General features: G+C 42.2%; 1 protein-coding gene across 4 annotated transcripts in view; it reads left to right on the top strand.

Annotated features, from left to right (window-relative positions):
• Positions 1-13,685, top strand: part of GRIA1 (glutamate ionotropic receptor AMPA type subunit 1) — a 301,502-nt gene that overhangs the window by 258,468 nt on the left and 29,349 nt on the right. For all 4 annotated transcript variants that reach the window (XM_042960060.1, XM_042960057.1, XM_015535468.2 and 1 more), the window contains 2 exons: positions 386-584; positions 5,825-6,072. In XM_042960060.1, coding sequence (XP_042815994.1) covers positions 386-584; positions 5,825-6,072 — 447 coding nt within the window. The remainder of the gene's footprint in view (positions 1-385; positions 585-5,824; positions 6,073-13,685) is intronic.

The following is a 13,685-nucleotide window of genomic DNA, read 5'->3' as shown; positions in this document are numbered from 1 at the left end:
ATAGATAGATAGATAGATAGATAGATAGATAGATAGATAATGTTTGTACATATTTGTGATTTTGTGGTCAAGTGTTGACATATCTGTCTTTGTTGGCACATGTCTTGATGTATATGTATGTGCAAAGGTGGTGTGAATATATGCCTGTGGGATTTTATCACCCATGAAGGACAGCAACCACACAAGTCCTTATCTTGTAATAAGGAATAAAATGCCAACATGAATCTCTCTGACATTTGAATTATCACATCTAGCTGACAGAGGAGAAGGGTGCAATAGGGCTTGACAGCTCTGCTGACGGGGCTTAGGCTGGCCCTTGGCCCTTCCCTATGGCCTTATGCAGTTGATGTCAATGCTTCTGACACCTCTTCCCTTTGGCCTGCAGGTCCCTGTCTGGCCGCATCGTTGGTGGTGTCTGGTGGTTCTTCACCTTGATCATCATCTCCTCATACACAGCCAACCTGGCTGCCTTCTTGACCGTGGAGAGGATGGTGTCTCCCATCGAGAGTGCTGAGGACCTAGCGAAACAGACGGAAATCGCTTACGGCACACTGGAAGCAGGGTCCACTAAGGAGTTCTTCAGGGTAGGAATATCCCTTGTCCTAGAGCACCTTCACAAAAGGGAACCACTACCGTCATTAAAATATCCTCATTAAGGAGCATGTGATTATAGTCAACCAGAGCAACTGCTTAGCATAGTACAAGTCAGGGAAACTCAGAACATTTCTCAGCTTCTTACAAATTCTTGAGAAATCTACAATTCTATATTTGTAATAACTTCAAAGCTCTTGCACTGAATCAGACCCCTTATGTATGCCAGTCTGTGCCAACTTCTCTGAGGGCTGCAAAGGATATGACATTCAGTTCCTTCCCTGTTCCCACACATACTTGCAGTCTAATTAGTAATTGATTAGTATCGGCCTGGGGACAAGGTCCAAACCTGATGCCCTTTTATGTCCTCTCCTTGAAGACTTGATGAATAAGGAGATGGTATATGGGGAATGATTACTGGAACAGGTGGTCTATTTAACAGTGCCAGGAGAGACAAAATGTGAAGTGAAAGTGGAGGTGATGGAGAGGTCTTGTGGCCAGAGGCAGCGAGTGAAGGCAGAGGAGCAGAGAGCTTAGAAACACAAGCCTAGGGCCATCCAAACCTAGGGCCAGACCCTGGCTCTGTCCTTTACTTGTTCTCTGGCCCTTAGCCTCTTTCACACCATTTTCTCATCTATAGAGTCAGGAGAATAATATCTACCTCAACAAGTCATTATGATATTAGAAGAGATGAGGCATCTAAGACACAAGGCTCTGTGGGTACAGGGCTTTGGGGTACAGGCATTTGGGAGCCATCTTGCATAAGGGGTAGGGATTTACAGCCACAAACATTAGAAAATATTTCTAGGCATCATGAAACTAGGTCAAGTCTGGGTTGGCTAATTATGTTCCAGACAAAGGGGACAACTTGAACAAATGTCCCAAAGCAGAAAAGCCTGTAGTTCCCTGGACTTTAGACATGTTCCTCCTGGAAGTTGAAGAAATAGTACATGGAGCTACCATGTATTGAGGAAGGAAAAATGATAAATAATTGCTACAACTTACCCAGCATTTGCTATGAATCAGGTCTTGTGCCAGCACACCCTCATTTAATCTTGTCATTACAGTTAGAAATTTGTTTTCCCCATTTTATATGTGAAGTTCAGAGAAGTCAAAGTAATTGCCTGAGGTCACCCAGGTAATAAGTAGCAGAAGGAGAATAGACAGCCAGTATCTGCCTTGCTTCAGGCAAGGGACAGGGATCCCATACAGTCCTACCAGGTTCTCACTGCAACTTTATGGAGAAAACCCCAGACTCCGAGTGAACCCACAGAGTGTGCTCAGTTTCTTGGTTGTGGGTTCTATGTTCTGCATGACAAGCAGGAAGGGGACCGAGGTCTTAACCATCACTGACCCAGTCTCCAAGGCTAATGTCATCTACTTCAATATAATGGAGCAAGAAGGTGACTTAGAGGTCATGTGGTCAGAGTCTATCGTTTTAGAGAGAGACATGACTTCCTTAAGCTTAACCAACCAGCTAGTAGAAAAACCTCCTGTAATCTCATAATTCTCTAGAATTTTTAGCCTGCAACCAAAGTGTGAAGGGGATGTCTCATATTTGTCTAGGTAGCCATTCCTATATCCCTGGCTTTGCTGATGAAGTTGGGGAACAGCCAATTCACTTACTCATTACATTCTCATGTTCTCATCCCCAATATCTGAGCATGTCACTATCCCCAAAACACCTTCCGTCCATGGTCTCATTTATGTCCCATCTATGACCTATGGTAGAACAGGAGTTATATGTCCATTTTGTGAATAAGAAATTGAAATTCAGGGAATCATAATGCAAGTGTTGAGGATGAACACAAATTCTGTTTCTTCATTCCAGCCAAAGTATTCTTGACGCTGAACCACACTGTCCTAATGAGGTGGTGTCATTAGCTGATTTTTTAAAAAGATTATTCATGTTATTAGATGAGCTCATGATCAAATCTAGTCTAACCTTTTCCTTTTGTAGTTGGGGAAACTGAGGCCCAGAAAAGAAAAGGGTCATGCTCTAACTACTCAGAGGCATAGCTAGGACTTAGGACTTGAAAGTTCTCTGTTAATCACTATGTCAATTGACATATTTCTATTTCTCATCCACAGGACACTGTGAGGCATCTAGAAACAAAACAGTGTGTATTCTACAAGCTCTGGGCACTCACTAGGTCTACTACATTCATGACAATAGGTTGTAGTTCATATGCTAACTCTGATCAACAGTGGTGGCCTGGAGTTCGATGTTGAGAGGGGATTCTGAGGTCACATCTGGGCACAGTGTGAAAGAATTCCTTGACTGATGTCAATATCCCTCACATATATAGGAAGGGAAAGTGGTCTCAAGCCAGCCATGTATTGGGCATTCTTATCCTAAAGCAAAACCTAAATAAAGGGCATAATTAGTAGTAGTAATTGCACCACTTATAGAATACCTCCTATGTGTCAGGCACTGGGTTATGCATTTGACATCTGTTGTCATGTACTATCCATGGCGACACTATGCAGTCAGTACCATCAACAACATTGTCAGGAGAGGAAGACTAAGGCTCAGAAATGTTGTTATTTGTCCAAAGTCCCACAGCTAATAAGATATAAAGCCTAAAATAAGGGAGGCAGCTGGTTGCAGTGAAAAGGCACTAGGTGCTATCAGGAAACCAGGGTTTTATTCCTGGCTCTGCCACTAAGAAGGTACATGACATTGGACAGTTCACTGCCACACTGTGGGCCCCAGTTTCTTTACCGGTAGAAAGACAGCACTAACAAGATATGCCCCATGAGCCCTTCCATCTCTGTAAATTTGACCTTGAGAATTTTCCCACCAGGACTTTGGTGGATGGGGAAACAAGATCACCTACCACCCTCATAAGGCAGGAGAAGAGCATGGTGACACAAGTATTCTTCTACCCCAGTCTCTAAAAAAATATGGCTTCTAATCCCCACGGCAGCCCAGAGCTTCTTGGCAGCTCCAATCCAGAGTCACTGAATCCTCCATCGACAGTTTAATTAAGATGTATGAAGGGCTGTGAGAGCTGCAGATGATAGGAGAGATCCAAGAACAAATACCCCAAGTATGTTTCCAATCTTCCCTGCCATTCATGCTGCCTTCACATCCCTAGAGATGAGATTTTCCTGATAGCCTAATCTGAGCAGCTATGAGCACAGCTCTGGCATTTAGGGCACAGGGGTGAGACCGAGAGGACATATTAATTTTCTGCATACTGTTGCCCAGAGGTCTCTTCAGCTCTACCTGTCAACAGCCCAGTTCCCTGCCGTGGCCATCTTGTCAGGTCAAATTGCATCTTGCCATTGCCCTGCTGAGTATTTTGTTGGGTTTCTGCCTGGAAGATCATCTGTAAATCTGGTCACAGCTGAATTTATACATTTCTCTGTTTCCTGAGCGAGAAGAGATGTACACTGTAGATGTTCTGATTGGTTCTAGGTGTATCCTCCTCTAACTTTGAAATTCTCCCTCCCTTTTCTCCTTTTTTTCTTCTTCTTCTTCCTCATACATTGTTGCTTGAATGATGTATTTTCATGTAAAGAATCAGGTATTTTAAGACCACAAGGGATTCAAAGGTCCCCATGCCCCAAATCCTCGTGGAGCAGATGAGGAAAGACTAGAACCCAAGCTCTTCACTCCCAGTCCAGTGGCCTTTCCAGAGGGTCAACCATACTTTAAAGCGTATCACCTAGTTGATCTAATTATAGATTCACTCTACCAAATACTTCTCTGAAATTCTCAGTAACTATTTCCCTTAATTTTCCATTGAGACCAGACTTTTTCTAGGCCCAAATATCTCTATAGATCATTTGGCTCAAACAACAACTTAACTGTTTATCAATATTTTGCCAACACTTGATGTTGATATCAAAGAAATAAAACTGATATTTGTGTGCAAAGAAAAATGACATTTTGTGTGTATAATTTTATACTAAATAAATCTGTAATCTGTGTTTTAACCACTAGTCTACATGAATTTCATGACTCTAGCACTCTTTAAAAACATTAGCCCCTTATATATGTATAACATGTGTCCATTTTCAAAGCCAGACTCCAGTACCCCCAAAATGCATCTACCCTTTGGAGTAAGGACACTCTTTAGAAAGACCATGTTAGATGAGAGGGATGATTTGTGGTCCTGGGTTGTGGGCCTTGACTAAGGGCCTACTATGTGTAAGGGTGCACTCTGTGAAGGACTCACAGAAGGGAAGATGTCCCCCTCCCTCAGATGGCATCCATATACTTAAGACCTGTACACACGCAAGGATGCCTTGCAATCTTGGCAGTCTAGCCTGAAGGTCCAGTGAGTGTGTCCTAGAGGAACATCAGCCCTCACAATACTCTTTTTAGCCCCAGAGGCCTACAAATCAGAATCATCTGGGGGAACTCCTGGAAGAAAAGATCTTTTCTAGGTTCCACCCCAGACCTGCCATATCAGAATCTATAGGTTTAGAGCAGGGCATCTCCATATTTACAATTTCTACACAGGATTCTGGTGCCCACTAGAGCTTGTGAATGATTGTCTTTGAAACTAAGGTGGCCTCAGAATACAAGGGATTTGTTCTGGCCTGTGAAATGACTAGTAGGATGTGGCTGGAGAGAACCAGGGTATCAAGAGAAGTAAATAGCCTAGGCAAAGTCCCAAAGAAGGGAAGTTTCAAAGTGAGTTCAGTACAAGGAGAGGAAAACAGTTTGGCAAGATTGAGAGGCTTTTGAAATATAAACAGGTGACAGTATTAGGTCTCAAGTTATTAGCTTTATCAGACAATTTACATTCCAAGGTCAGTTTTCTAATATGACTCATGATCCAGAATTCCTCAATGTTTTTCTTATTGGGGGAACCAATAATGAAATCATATTTCCCTGATATTAAGCTCTCCTTTTCTTCTGGGCAGTATAAATATGGCCTTCTTGAGTAATAGATAGGTTCTATAATGTCTTCAGAAGCTAGATTAGGGTTGCATTTCTTAACCCTTCCCATATAGAAGGAGAATATAATTCAGCAGTAATTAAAAGATTCTGAGCTATTCTGTTCATTCTCTATTTGCAAGATATTTGTACTTTGGAACCTACTGGTACTAATTAGAGCCTCTTATTTTGCAATCACTCATAATTTGTTTCTTCCTGAGCTAATCTCACTCATGAATGTGTGATCAAGCTACACTCAGCTCTTCATTAGTGTGTGTGCCACCTCAATTCCAAGCGCAGCCAGCACTTAACTCCAGCTTTGTTCCTGTCCCCTGCCAGAGGTCTAAAATTGCTGTGTTTGAGAAAATGTGGACATACATGAAGTCAGCAGAACCATCAGTTTTTGTGCGAACCACGGAGGAAGGAATGATCCGAGTGAGGAAATCCAAAGGCAAATATGCCTACCTTCTGGAGTCTACCATGAATGAATACATTGAGCAGCGGAAACCCTGTGACACCATGAAGGTGGGAGGTAACTTGGATTCCAAAGGCTATGGCATTGCGACACCCAAGGGGTCCGCCCTGAGGTAAGTAGCCAAGATTTGCTTCCTTGGTACTCCCTCTCCCCTCCCTACCTCAGGAATGAAGCTGCTGTGTCTGCCTCAGGGCTCCAGTGCCACAATGCAAGCTGTCACGGGGGCTCTTCTTGGACACCAGTGAGCCTGGAAGATTCCAGTCACCCGAGATCTTCAGCCCTGAGGTTGGAATTGACCTGGGGGCCTCAGCTTGCTATGACTGTCGCTGCCCATGTGTTCTTCCCCATGCCTCACCTTACCCCTCCAAATGTGTTAAACATCAGTGAAACTTGTGTTTGTGTTGTGTGATCTATAACACACCATCCTTTACCAGATACTCTCATATCCAAGTAGGTTACGAACAGAGTTCTCCAGCAACCTGGATTCTTTGACAGAAGGTGGTTTATAATGTTTGTCTAAAAGAAACGTAAACACGTTGTCCAAATGGAAAGTCAAGTAGTTTGAGTCCTAAAGGCTCTGGCTGTATCATGAATGGCAGTACCCGTTCTTTCCCCAATACTGATTTCTTTATCAAGAAAAAAGGTGGTTCAGGGACACCTGGGTGCCTCAGTCAGTTGAGCATCCAACTTTGGCTCAGGTCATGATCTCATGGTTTGTGAGTTCGAGCCCTGCATCGGGCTCACTGCTGTCAGAGTTAGAACCCGCTTTGGATCCTCTGTCCCCCTCCCCTAACCCCTCCCCCACTGTGCTCTCTCAAAAAATATTAAGACAAACAAACAAACAAACAAACAAATAAGTAGTTCAGTAAAGAAGCAAAGTAGACTTTACTCTCACATAAAGAAGTTCTGGTACTCATTCCAAACAGCTAAGGTACAGTCCTATAGACTCAGGATCAAAAGACATAGATTTAATACTGGGATTTACTACTGTCTTACCAAAGGTAAGTCTTGTCATCTCTCCAACCTTTAGCTTCCTCATCTGTAAAAAGAGGATATTCATCCCAGCCCTTCCTAGGTCCAAGGTGATTGTGAGTTCAAATCTATATAGAAGATAATTAAAAGCAGCACACTGTGAAATAACCTATTATTCACTGATATCATGTCAATTTACAGAGGGATTAAATAATTTTAGGGAAGGGTAGTGCTCAAAGAAAGATGAGAAGTGTTTAAAAAGGTTGCAAAAGGATGAAGGGAAGTTCTTAACCCACATTGACATCCAGGGCTACCTCTGCCTCCACATCTTTCATTCATTTCAATAATATTGAGCACTGCAATGTTCTAGGCTCTAGGCTTGGACCTGGAGCTACAATTTTGAACAAGCCGGACAGTCTCTACGCCTATGGAATTACATGCTTGCAGGGAAGACAGTCATTCAACAGGTGATTATTGTTTGATGGTTCATGACAACTATGACAGGTGGTAGTTGATATTGCAGGGAAGACACTTATTCAACAGGTGATTGTTGTTTGATGGTTCGTGACAACTATGACAGGTGGTAGTTGATAAAAGACCTGGAGGACACCTACTTCCAGCCATACAGCAGAATAATACTCCTACTATAAAACCTAAATATGCAGGATAAAGTTATAACAAATAGCCATTTTTTGAAAATTAGGAAATCCCAAGGCCAAAACAGAAAAAGGTCATCAAAACCAGAGTGAAATGCATAAGCCGACTCTTCAGGAGCTGCCATAAGCAGGGCAGAGTTGTAAATTATGTGACAATCCACATGAACAAGAATGAGAAGTACATCTAAAAGCATTTAAGTAATGAAAATATTTTTAAAAGAAAAAGACACTGTCACAAGGGACCAGGCATATTTGGAAAAATACCAATTAGAATTCAGGGACGTAATACTATCTCAATGGAAGGGGTAAACAACAAATTAGTCAAAGTGGAAGAGAAAATTATTACACTGGGAGAAAAATGGAGATAATTCCTCAGAATATCACAAAGAGAGACAAAAAGACAGAAACCCTGACAAAGAAGTTAGGAGACCTGAAAGAGAAAACAAAATCCCAGGTGTATCTTCTGTGAGTCCCAGAGACAAGAGAGGATGGAGTAGAGGCAGTATTTAAAGGGAACTTTCCAGTATTTATGAAAACATTAATACCCTGATTCCAAAGTTATGTGTCCCAAGCAGATGAAAATCAGCAGCTGATCCACTTGAAACTGAACTTATAGAGACAAAGAAGATCTCAAACACACTCAGAGATAACAAGGTCTAATCTGGTGTGCAGGATGGATGGAATGTGGCCAAGAGGGCTTTTCCAAGCATGCTTTTTTCTCAAGCTGAGATATGACAGGTTAATAGGAGTTAACAAGGTAAAGTAAGAGGAGGGGAAGAGATGAATACTCCAGCCAAAGGAAACAGCATGTGCAAAAATTCTAAGGTAAGAAATCATGGTACAGTCAATGAACTAAAAGAAGCCAAGTGCTCCTGGAACAGGTAATAAAAAGGAGAAAAGGTTAAGTTGAGATTGGAGAATGAAGTAGGGAAGCATTTTGTAAAGTATTTTTGTCCTTATTTAAAGAGTAATGAAAATATATTGAAGAATTTTAAGTTAACTGTCTGAAAATTAAGAAACAAAGGTATCTTTAGGAGGGCAAATATAACTGAATATACCATATGAAGGGAAACCAAATGGCCTGGTATTTATCAATCATGCATCTTTGCCTCAAACAACTTAAAAGATTCTCTGTACAAGTTTAGACAAAGTCCAAAGGGGATCCAAAAGATAGTGTTTGGTCAAGGAAGAGACTTTTATCTCAGAAACTTATACAACATTATCCTAGAAAGGCCCAGAGTAGAGAATGAGCTCTTATATGTCCGAGAACATCAATGATGCTGCAATATTACAGTTTACTTAAGGCTTTATGAGTAAAGGATATTATTTGATCTAAATACATGGATATGAATTTAAGAAAACAAGGCACTGAGAGGTGACATTATTTGTCTAATCAATAGAGTACTTCTGCCATCCATCCTACATACAGATGCCTGGAACAAGATGACAAACTCAGAAAATATTAGATATTTGAGTTACATGAACTCAGGTCATCTGGCACTCAAATGACTTTGCACTATAATAAAATCTACCACTGAGTGAATGCCTACTCTATGCCAGATGCTATGGTATGTCCATCATCTCATATAAACTTCATACCTATAAAGTACCATTATCCCCATTTTACAGATGAAAAACAGAGGAACAGATTTAAGTTACTTGACTAGCTTGATACAAACAGCTAATAAGGAAGTAGCCAGATTTCAAGTTCAGGTAGTCTGATTGCACAGCCCATGCTTGTGACCTAATTCTAATGCTGCACTGGACTTTACGACTGACAGCATGATTAAAGGCAGGAGACTTTACTGCCAGGTTCCCAGTACCTATTCTCACATATCAAGCAATAACACACAACTCAAAAAAAAAAAAAAATTAAAAAGCAGACATTTGGAACCCAGAGTATCCACTCATCACTGTGAAGACAAAAGGCAAGAGTAGATGGTCATTTTAATGCACCAAATACCACTTTCTTGAGTAGTAACACTGCTTTTGTGGATTTTGCATGCCTATAGATTCTTTTGGGATAAACGTTGAAAATAATTCAACTTTAATAAAGAAGACCCTAATTCTGTTGTTTACATCTCTGTAAGACATAACAAGCTATTTATGGATTTTGGGAAAGAAAGCAAGAGCAAGGGAAAAATAAATGAAAAGGAACATATTCCAAATATAGATCGCTGATGGTTGATTTTTAAGTCATGTGGCCCAAATAATGGCCACATGCTCCCAACTCTCCCCCCAGTGCTCCAATTGCTCCAGTGGCAACTTTTATGATAACGATGGGGTTTCCTGACTCAAAAATAGAAGAATAATGTTCATCCTAAGATGGCCATGAGTTTCTAACCTAGGAAAATCCCTTTTCCCTCTGTGAGATTCTCCCTCTCATTTTTTCATTCAAAGGAATCATTCTAGCAATGAATAGTGTAGAGATTCCATGAAACATAGAATTGCAAAATGGTCACAGAAAATGTGAGCGCGCGCGCGCACACACACACACACACACACTTCAGCCAGGGTTCCATCATATCTTGGCCTCACATGCCCCAAATGGTGCTATTTTCTCAAGGAATAGTCAAATATCAAGAGTCATGGCAACCCAAATGTCACAAAGACCCATGTGCCTACTCCAGCCATCTTAGTAGGCTGGGATCACTGATTTGGTCCCCGGAAAGCATTCTTCATGGCAGAGGAGGAAAGTGAAGAAAGAGTAAGGGATGGTACCTATTTCCTCTGGTCCCCACTTAAAAGGAGCTTACATGTGCTAAAGACAACATGGCAGTAGAAATAAATTTTAATTCAAATTATTTAGAATCAGAGGAAATACTTTTAATGACACTGTTCAGCCATTCACAAAGCTGCAAACTCTTTCTGCAAAGATGTCTTTACAGAAGGTTGCTTAAGCACACTACAGGCATTGCTACAGACTTCCCTTCTGCCCTATAAAAGTGGCGCTTCTGTACCTCTCATAGGCAGATGTGCTCCAGGTTCAGTGCCTGTACCTGCATTAAAAAGGACTTCCCTGGCAGTCTTTCTCCATCACTTGCTCCCTGTAAAGCCAGACCTTACCATACCTACAGGGCACTCACCCCCTTCCAGCCTGCCGAAAAAAAGCTCCAAGTTCCTCCAAGGCAGATCACCCAGCTCTGTCTCAGAAGGTCAGAGAACTGATATCTAAGGTCCAACTGTTCCTCTAAAACTTGCCAACTCTACTTGGCAGAAGCCAGGCCATGGTCCCTACGGAGTGTTAAAAGGCTGTGTTAGTGACAGAATGGTGTTTTTGTCTCTTCTACTCTGGAAACAAATACTCTGATGAAGCGAAGTGGCTCCATGCTTGATTTTCCATTTGGACAGGTGGTGTTTCTTTGAAACAGATGCTGTTTGTTGGCTGTCACTGCATGTCTGGGGTTGGGCAAGGGGCTGAATTATGTTTCTGAAGCCCTTAGGTTATAGATAAAGACCTGCTCAGCCAATGCCAGTCACTAGGGAAAGGCAATTGGTAAATCAACTAATTATGATCTATTGGGCCCTTTTATTGCCAATTGAATGTATTTACTGGTCCCAAGTGAAGTCTCCTTTCTTTATTATGATGAACAATCCCTTCAGTTAGAGACAGTGTACTCAAATCTGCTCAGTATGGGGGCATGGCCCATGTTTTACCAACCCAAGAAGGAAGCCACACCAGATTGCCCTGAGTTAAAATCTCAACTAATGATTCTCCTTCACAAGCCATTTACCAGGAATTTGATGGATTTGCTGAGTTATACCCTAATCAGCACGCTGGTCAAAATCTGGTCTTTAACTGTGACCGTGGTTACATGGAGTCTTTTCTGGCCTCTGCGCTCATGACATGTTTGTTTTCTGTCATGTGTCTTGTCCATGCCAGATGTATGGGCCAGGGGATGGGAGCTTCCTCCTACAGCTTAGTGGATGGTGGATGGGTACCCACAAGGGTCTGATATCCACTCCCTGTGCTTTCCATTCAGTTTCACAGATTCCTTTCTGAATATCTCCCCACAAAGACCTCTGTACACACCTCAGGGGGGAGCAGTGAGAGAGATGCAGTCCCAGCCCCTAAATGTTGTGTCACCAAGAAGAGCTCATGAGCCGAATTACACAGGGGCCTGCTGTTCTACCCAGTGCCATAAGAGTCAGCAACATACAAAAGGAGGAGAGTCAACATTTGAGTGGAAGGATTTATAAAGGTTTTGTGGCAGAGATAACATTCAACATAGGCCTGAAGAAATTGTGATAGATGAGGAATGGGTAGAGGGCGCTCCAGATGAAGGGGACCAAATGAGCAGAGGTGAGAAAATGGAGGGGCTTGCTTTCAGGAAAAACAAAGGATCCACTTTAACTAAAGAAGGCATTAATAATTAGAAGCAATTGGCTGAAGTCATACTGTGAAGGATTTCAGATGTCTCTGTATTTTTTATTCAATGTCAGGAGGGGCCATTAAAGGCCACTGATGTAGAGGGATCCTGGGCCAAACAGGCTCCCAAAGATGATCCTGGCAGTGGTTTGCAATGTGAGTCACAGGGAGGAGGATCACCAGCAAAGAGACCATTTAGAAGGCTGTTGCAGTTATTCTGGTAGGGGAGGATGAATGTGGTTACAGATCATAATGGGATGGCGACAGATAGAAATAGTGGGCTCTATGTTCTTCACCAGACATCACCTCTACCTTAAGTCTTAGTAGTTTGGAAAAGAAGTGTGTTATGTGAGCTTTTTGAGACTTTTGTGCTCTTGCCTAAGGCCTGACCAGGTACAAACTGATTCTGGCACAGACAGAAAGTGGGCAGATATGGGGTTGACCTCCCAAAAGACTTATTGGCATCTCCTCACTTTTACCTCAGGGGTGCCTAGAAGGTTGAGAAAGGCATTGCTGGGAGGGTTGCAGTGAGAACGGTGGAGGCTCCCAATCACCTTTCTCTTTCCCTATTGCACTGACTGTATCTTGCCTGTATTTGGTGTTGTTTTTTTTTTTCAATCAGACATAAGTTTAAGATTGCTCATCAACATTTTAGTCACACTGGTATTCTGACTGAATACATTTTTCTCCCTCACACAACCCTATTCTGGGAAGTATCTACTAAGAACTGTCTGTCTCCATTGGCATATGGCTGAAGGAGGGAGGTGAAGGCCATGACTCAGGAAGAGATAACATAAGGTTTTGTGGGAAGCGTTCCCACTTCCAGGGATTGAGGGTCGTCTAGTTGCCCACCTCCATACTAGGACCTCGTGACATGAATGACATCTTCAAGTTAGTTCTGTGGGCCTTTCTTGAACATTTTTTTTTTTTTTGGCTAGTGCTGATCTGAGTGCTACAGAGACCATAAGAGAGTTCTCTTTTAGAGAATCACAGTGACCCAGAATGTAATTGGGAAACAAATAAGCAAGTGCTGTTTTGTGTGGTGCTAAACCTATTGTTCTAAAGAACCATCCCCCAACTGCAGTACGTGTCAAATTATCTTGGGAAGCTGGTTAAAAATGCTCCTTTCTAGATTCTCGTTCCTGCGATTTCTCATTCCGCAGATCCAGGGTGGGACCGAGAAATGTGCAATTTTAACAAGTCCCGGGGCAACTCTGTTATAGGCAGACAGCAGTCCATTTTGAGAAACAGGGCTCGAGGTCAGAGAAGAGAGATGGACAAGGTCTGAGAAGGCAGCGGCTTAGAAAGAGAAGGAAGGTTAATATGATGGGAGCATGACAGGGAAACTACATTGAATGGTGTCCAAACCATGATCCTTGGAGTCAAGCAAACTTCATTCAGGTCCAAGGGCCATTACTTCACCAGCAGGTTGACCTCACTTGGTAAGTCATTATAATTTTATGAGCCTCTCTTTTCTTTTCTGTAAAATTGGAGTAATAATAATTCATTGCCGTTGCTCTGAGTTTTGATGAAATAGCACAAAGTACTTCTCACAGAGGGTACTCATTAATGTTAATTCTCCACCCCTCTCCTCTTCCCATTAGACTTACCAAAAAGTCACTTGTGAACCAGATAACATGTTTCCCTTGTCTGTGAAACGCACTGTGTTCATCAGAAATGCACGTGAGCATCAGCCTCACCCCCCAGCACTGGCTGCATTAGAAATGT

This window comes from Panthera tigris, chromosome A1 (assembly GCF_018350195.1).
Source record: "Panthera tigris isolate Pti1 chromosome A1, P.tigris_Pti1_mat1.1, whole genome shotgun sequence".
In the NCBI taxonomy this organism is placed as follows: Eukaryota; Metazoa; Chordata; class Mammalia; order Carnivora; family Felidae; genus Panthera; species Panthera tigris.
The sequence above is the reverse complement of the archived record's forward strand: the minus strand, read 5'-3'. Positions and strand labels throughout refer to the sequence as shown.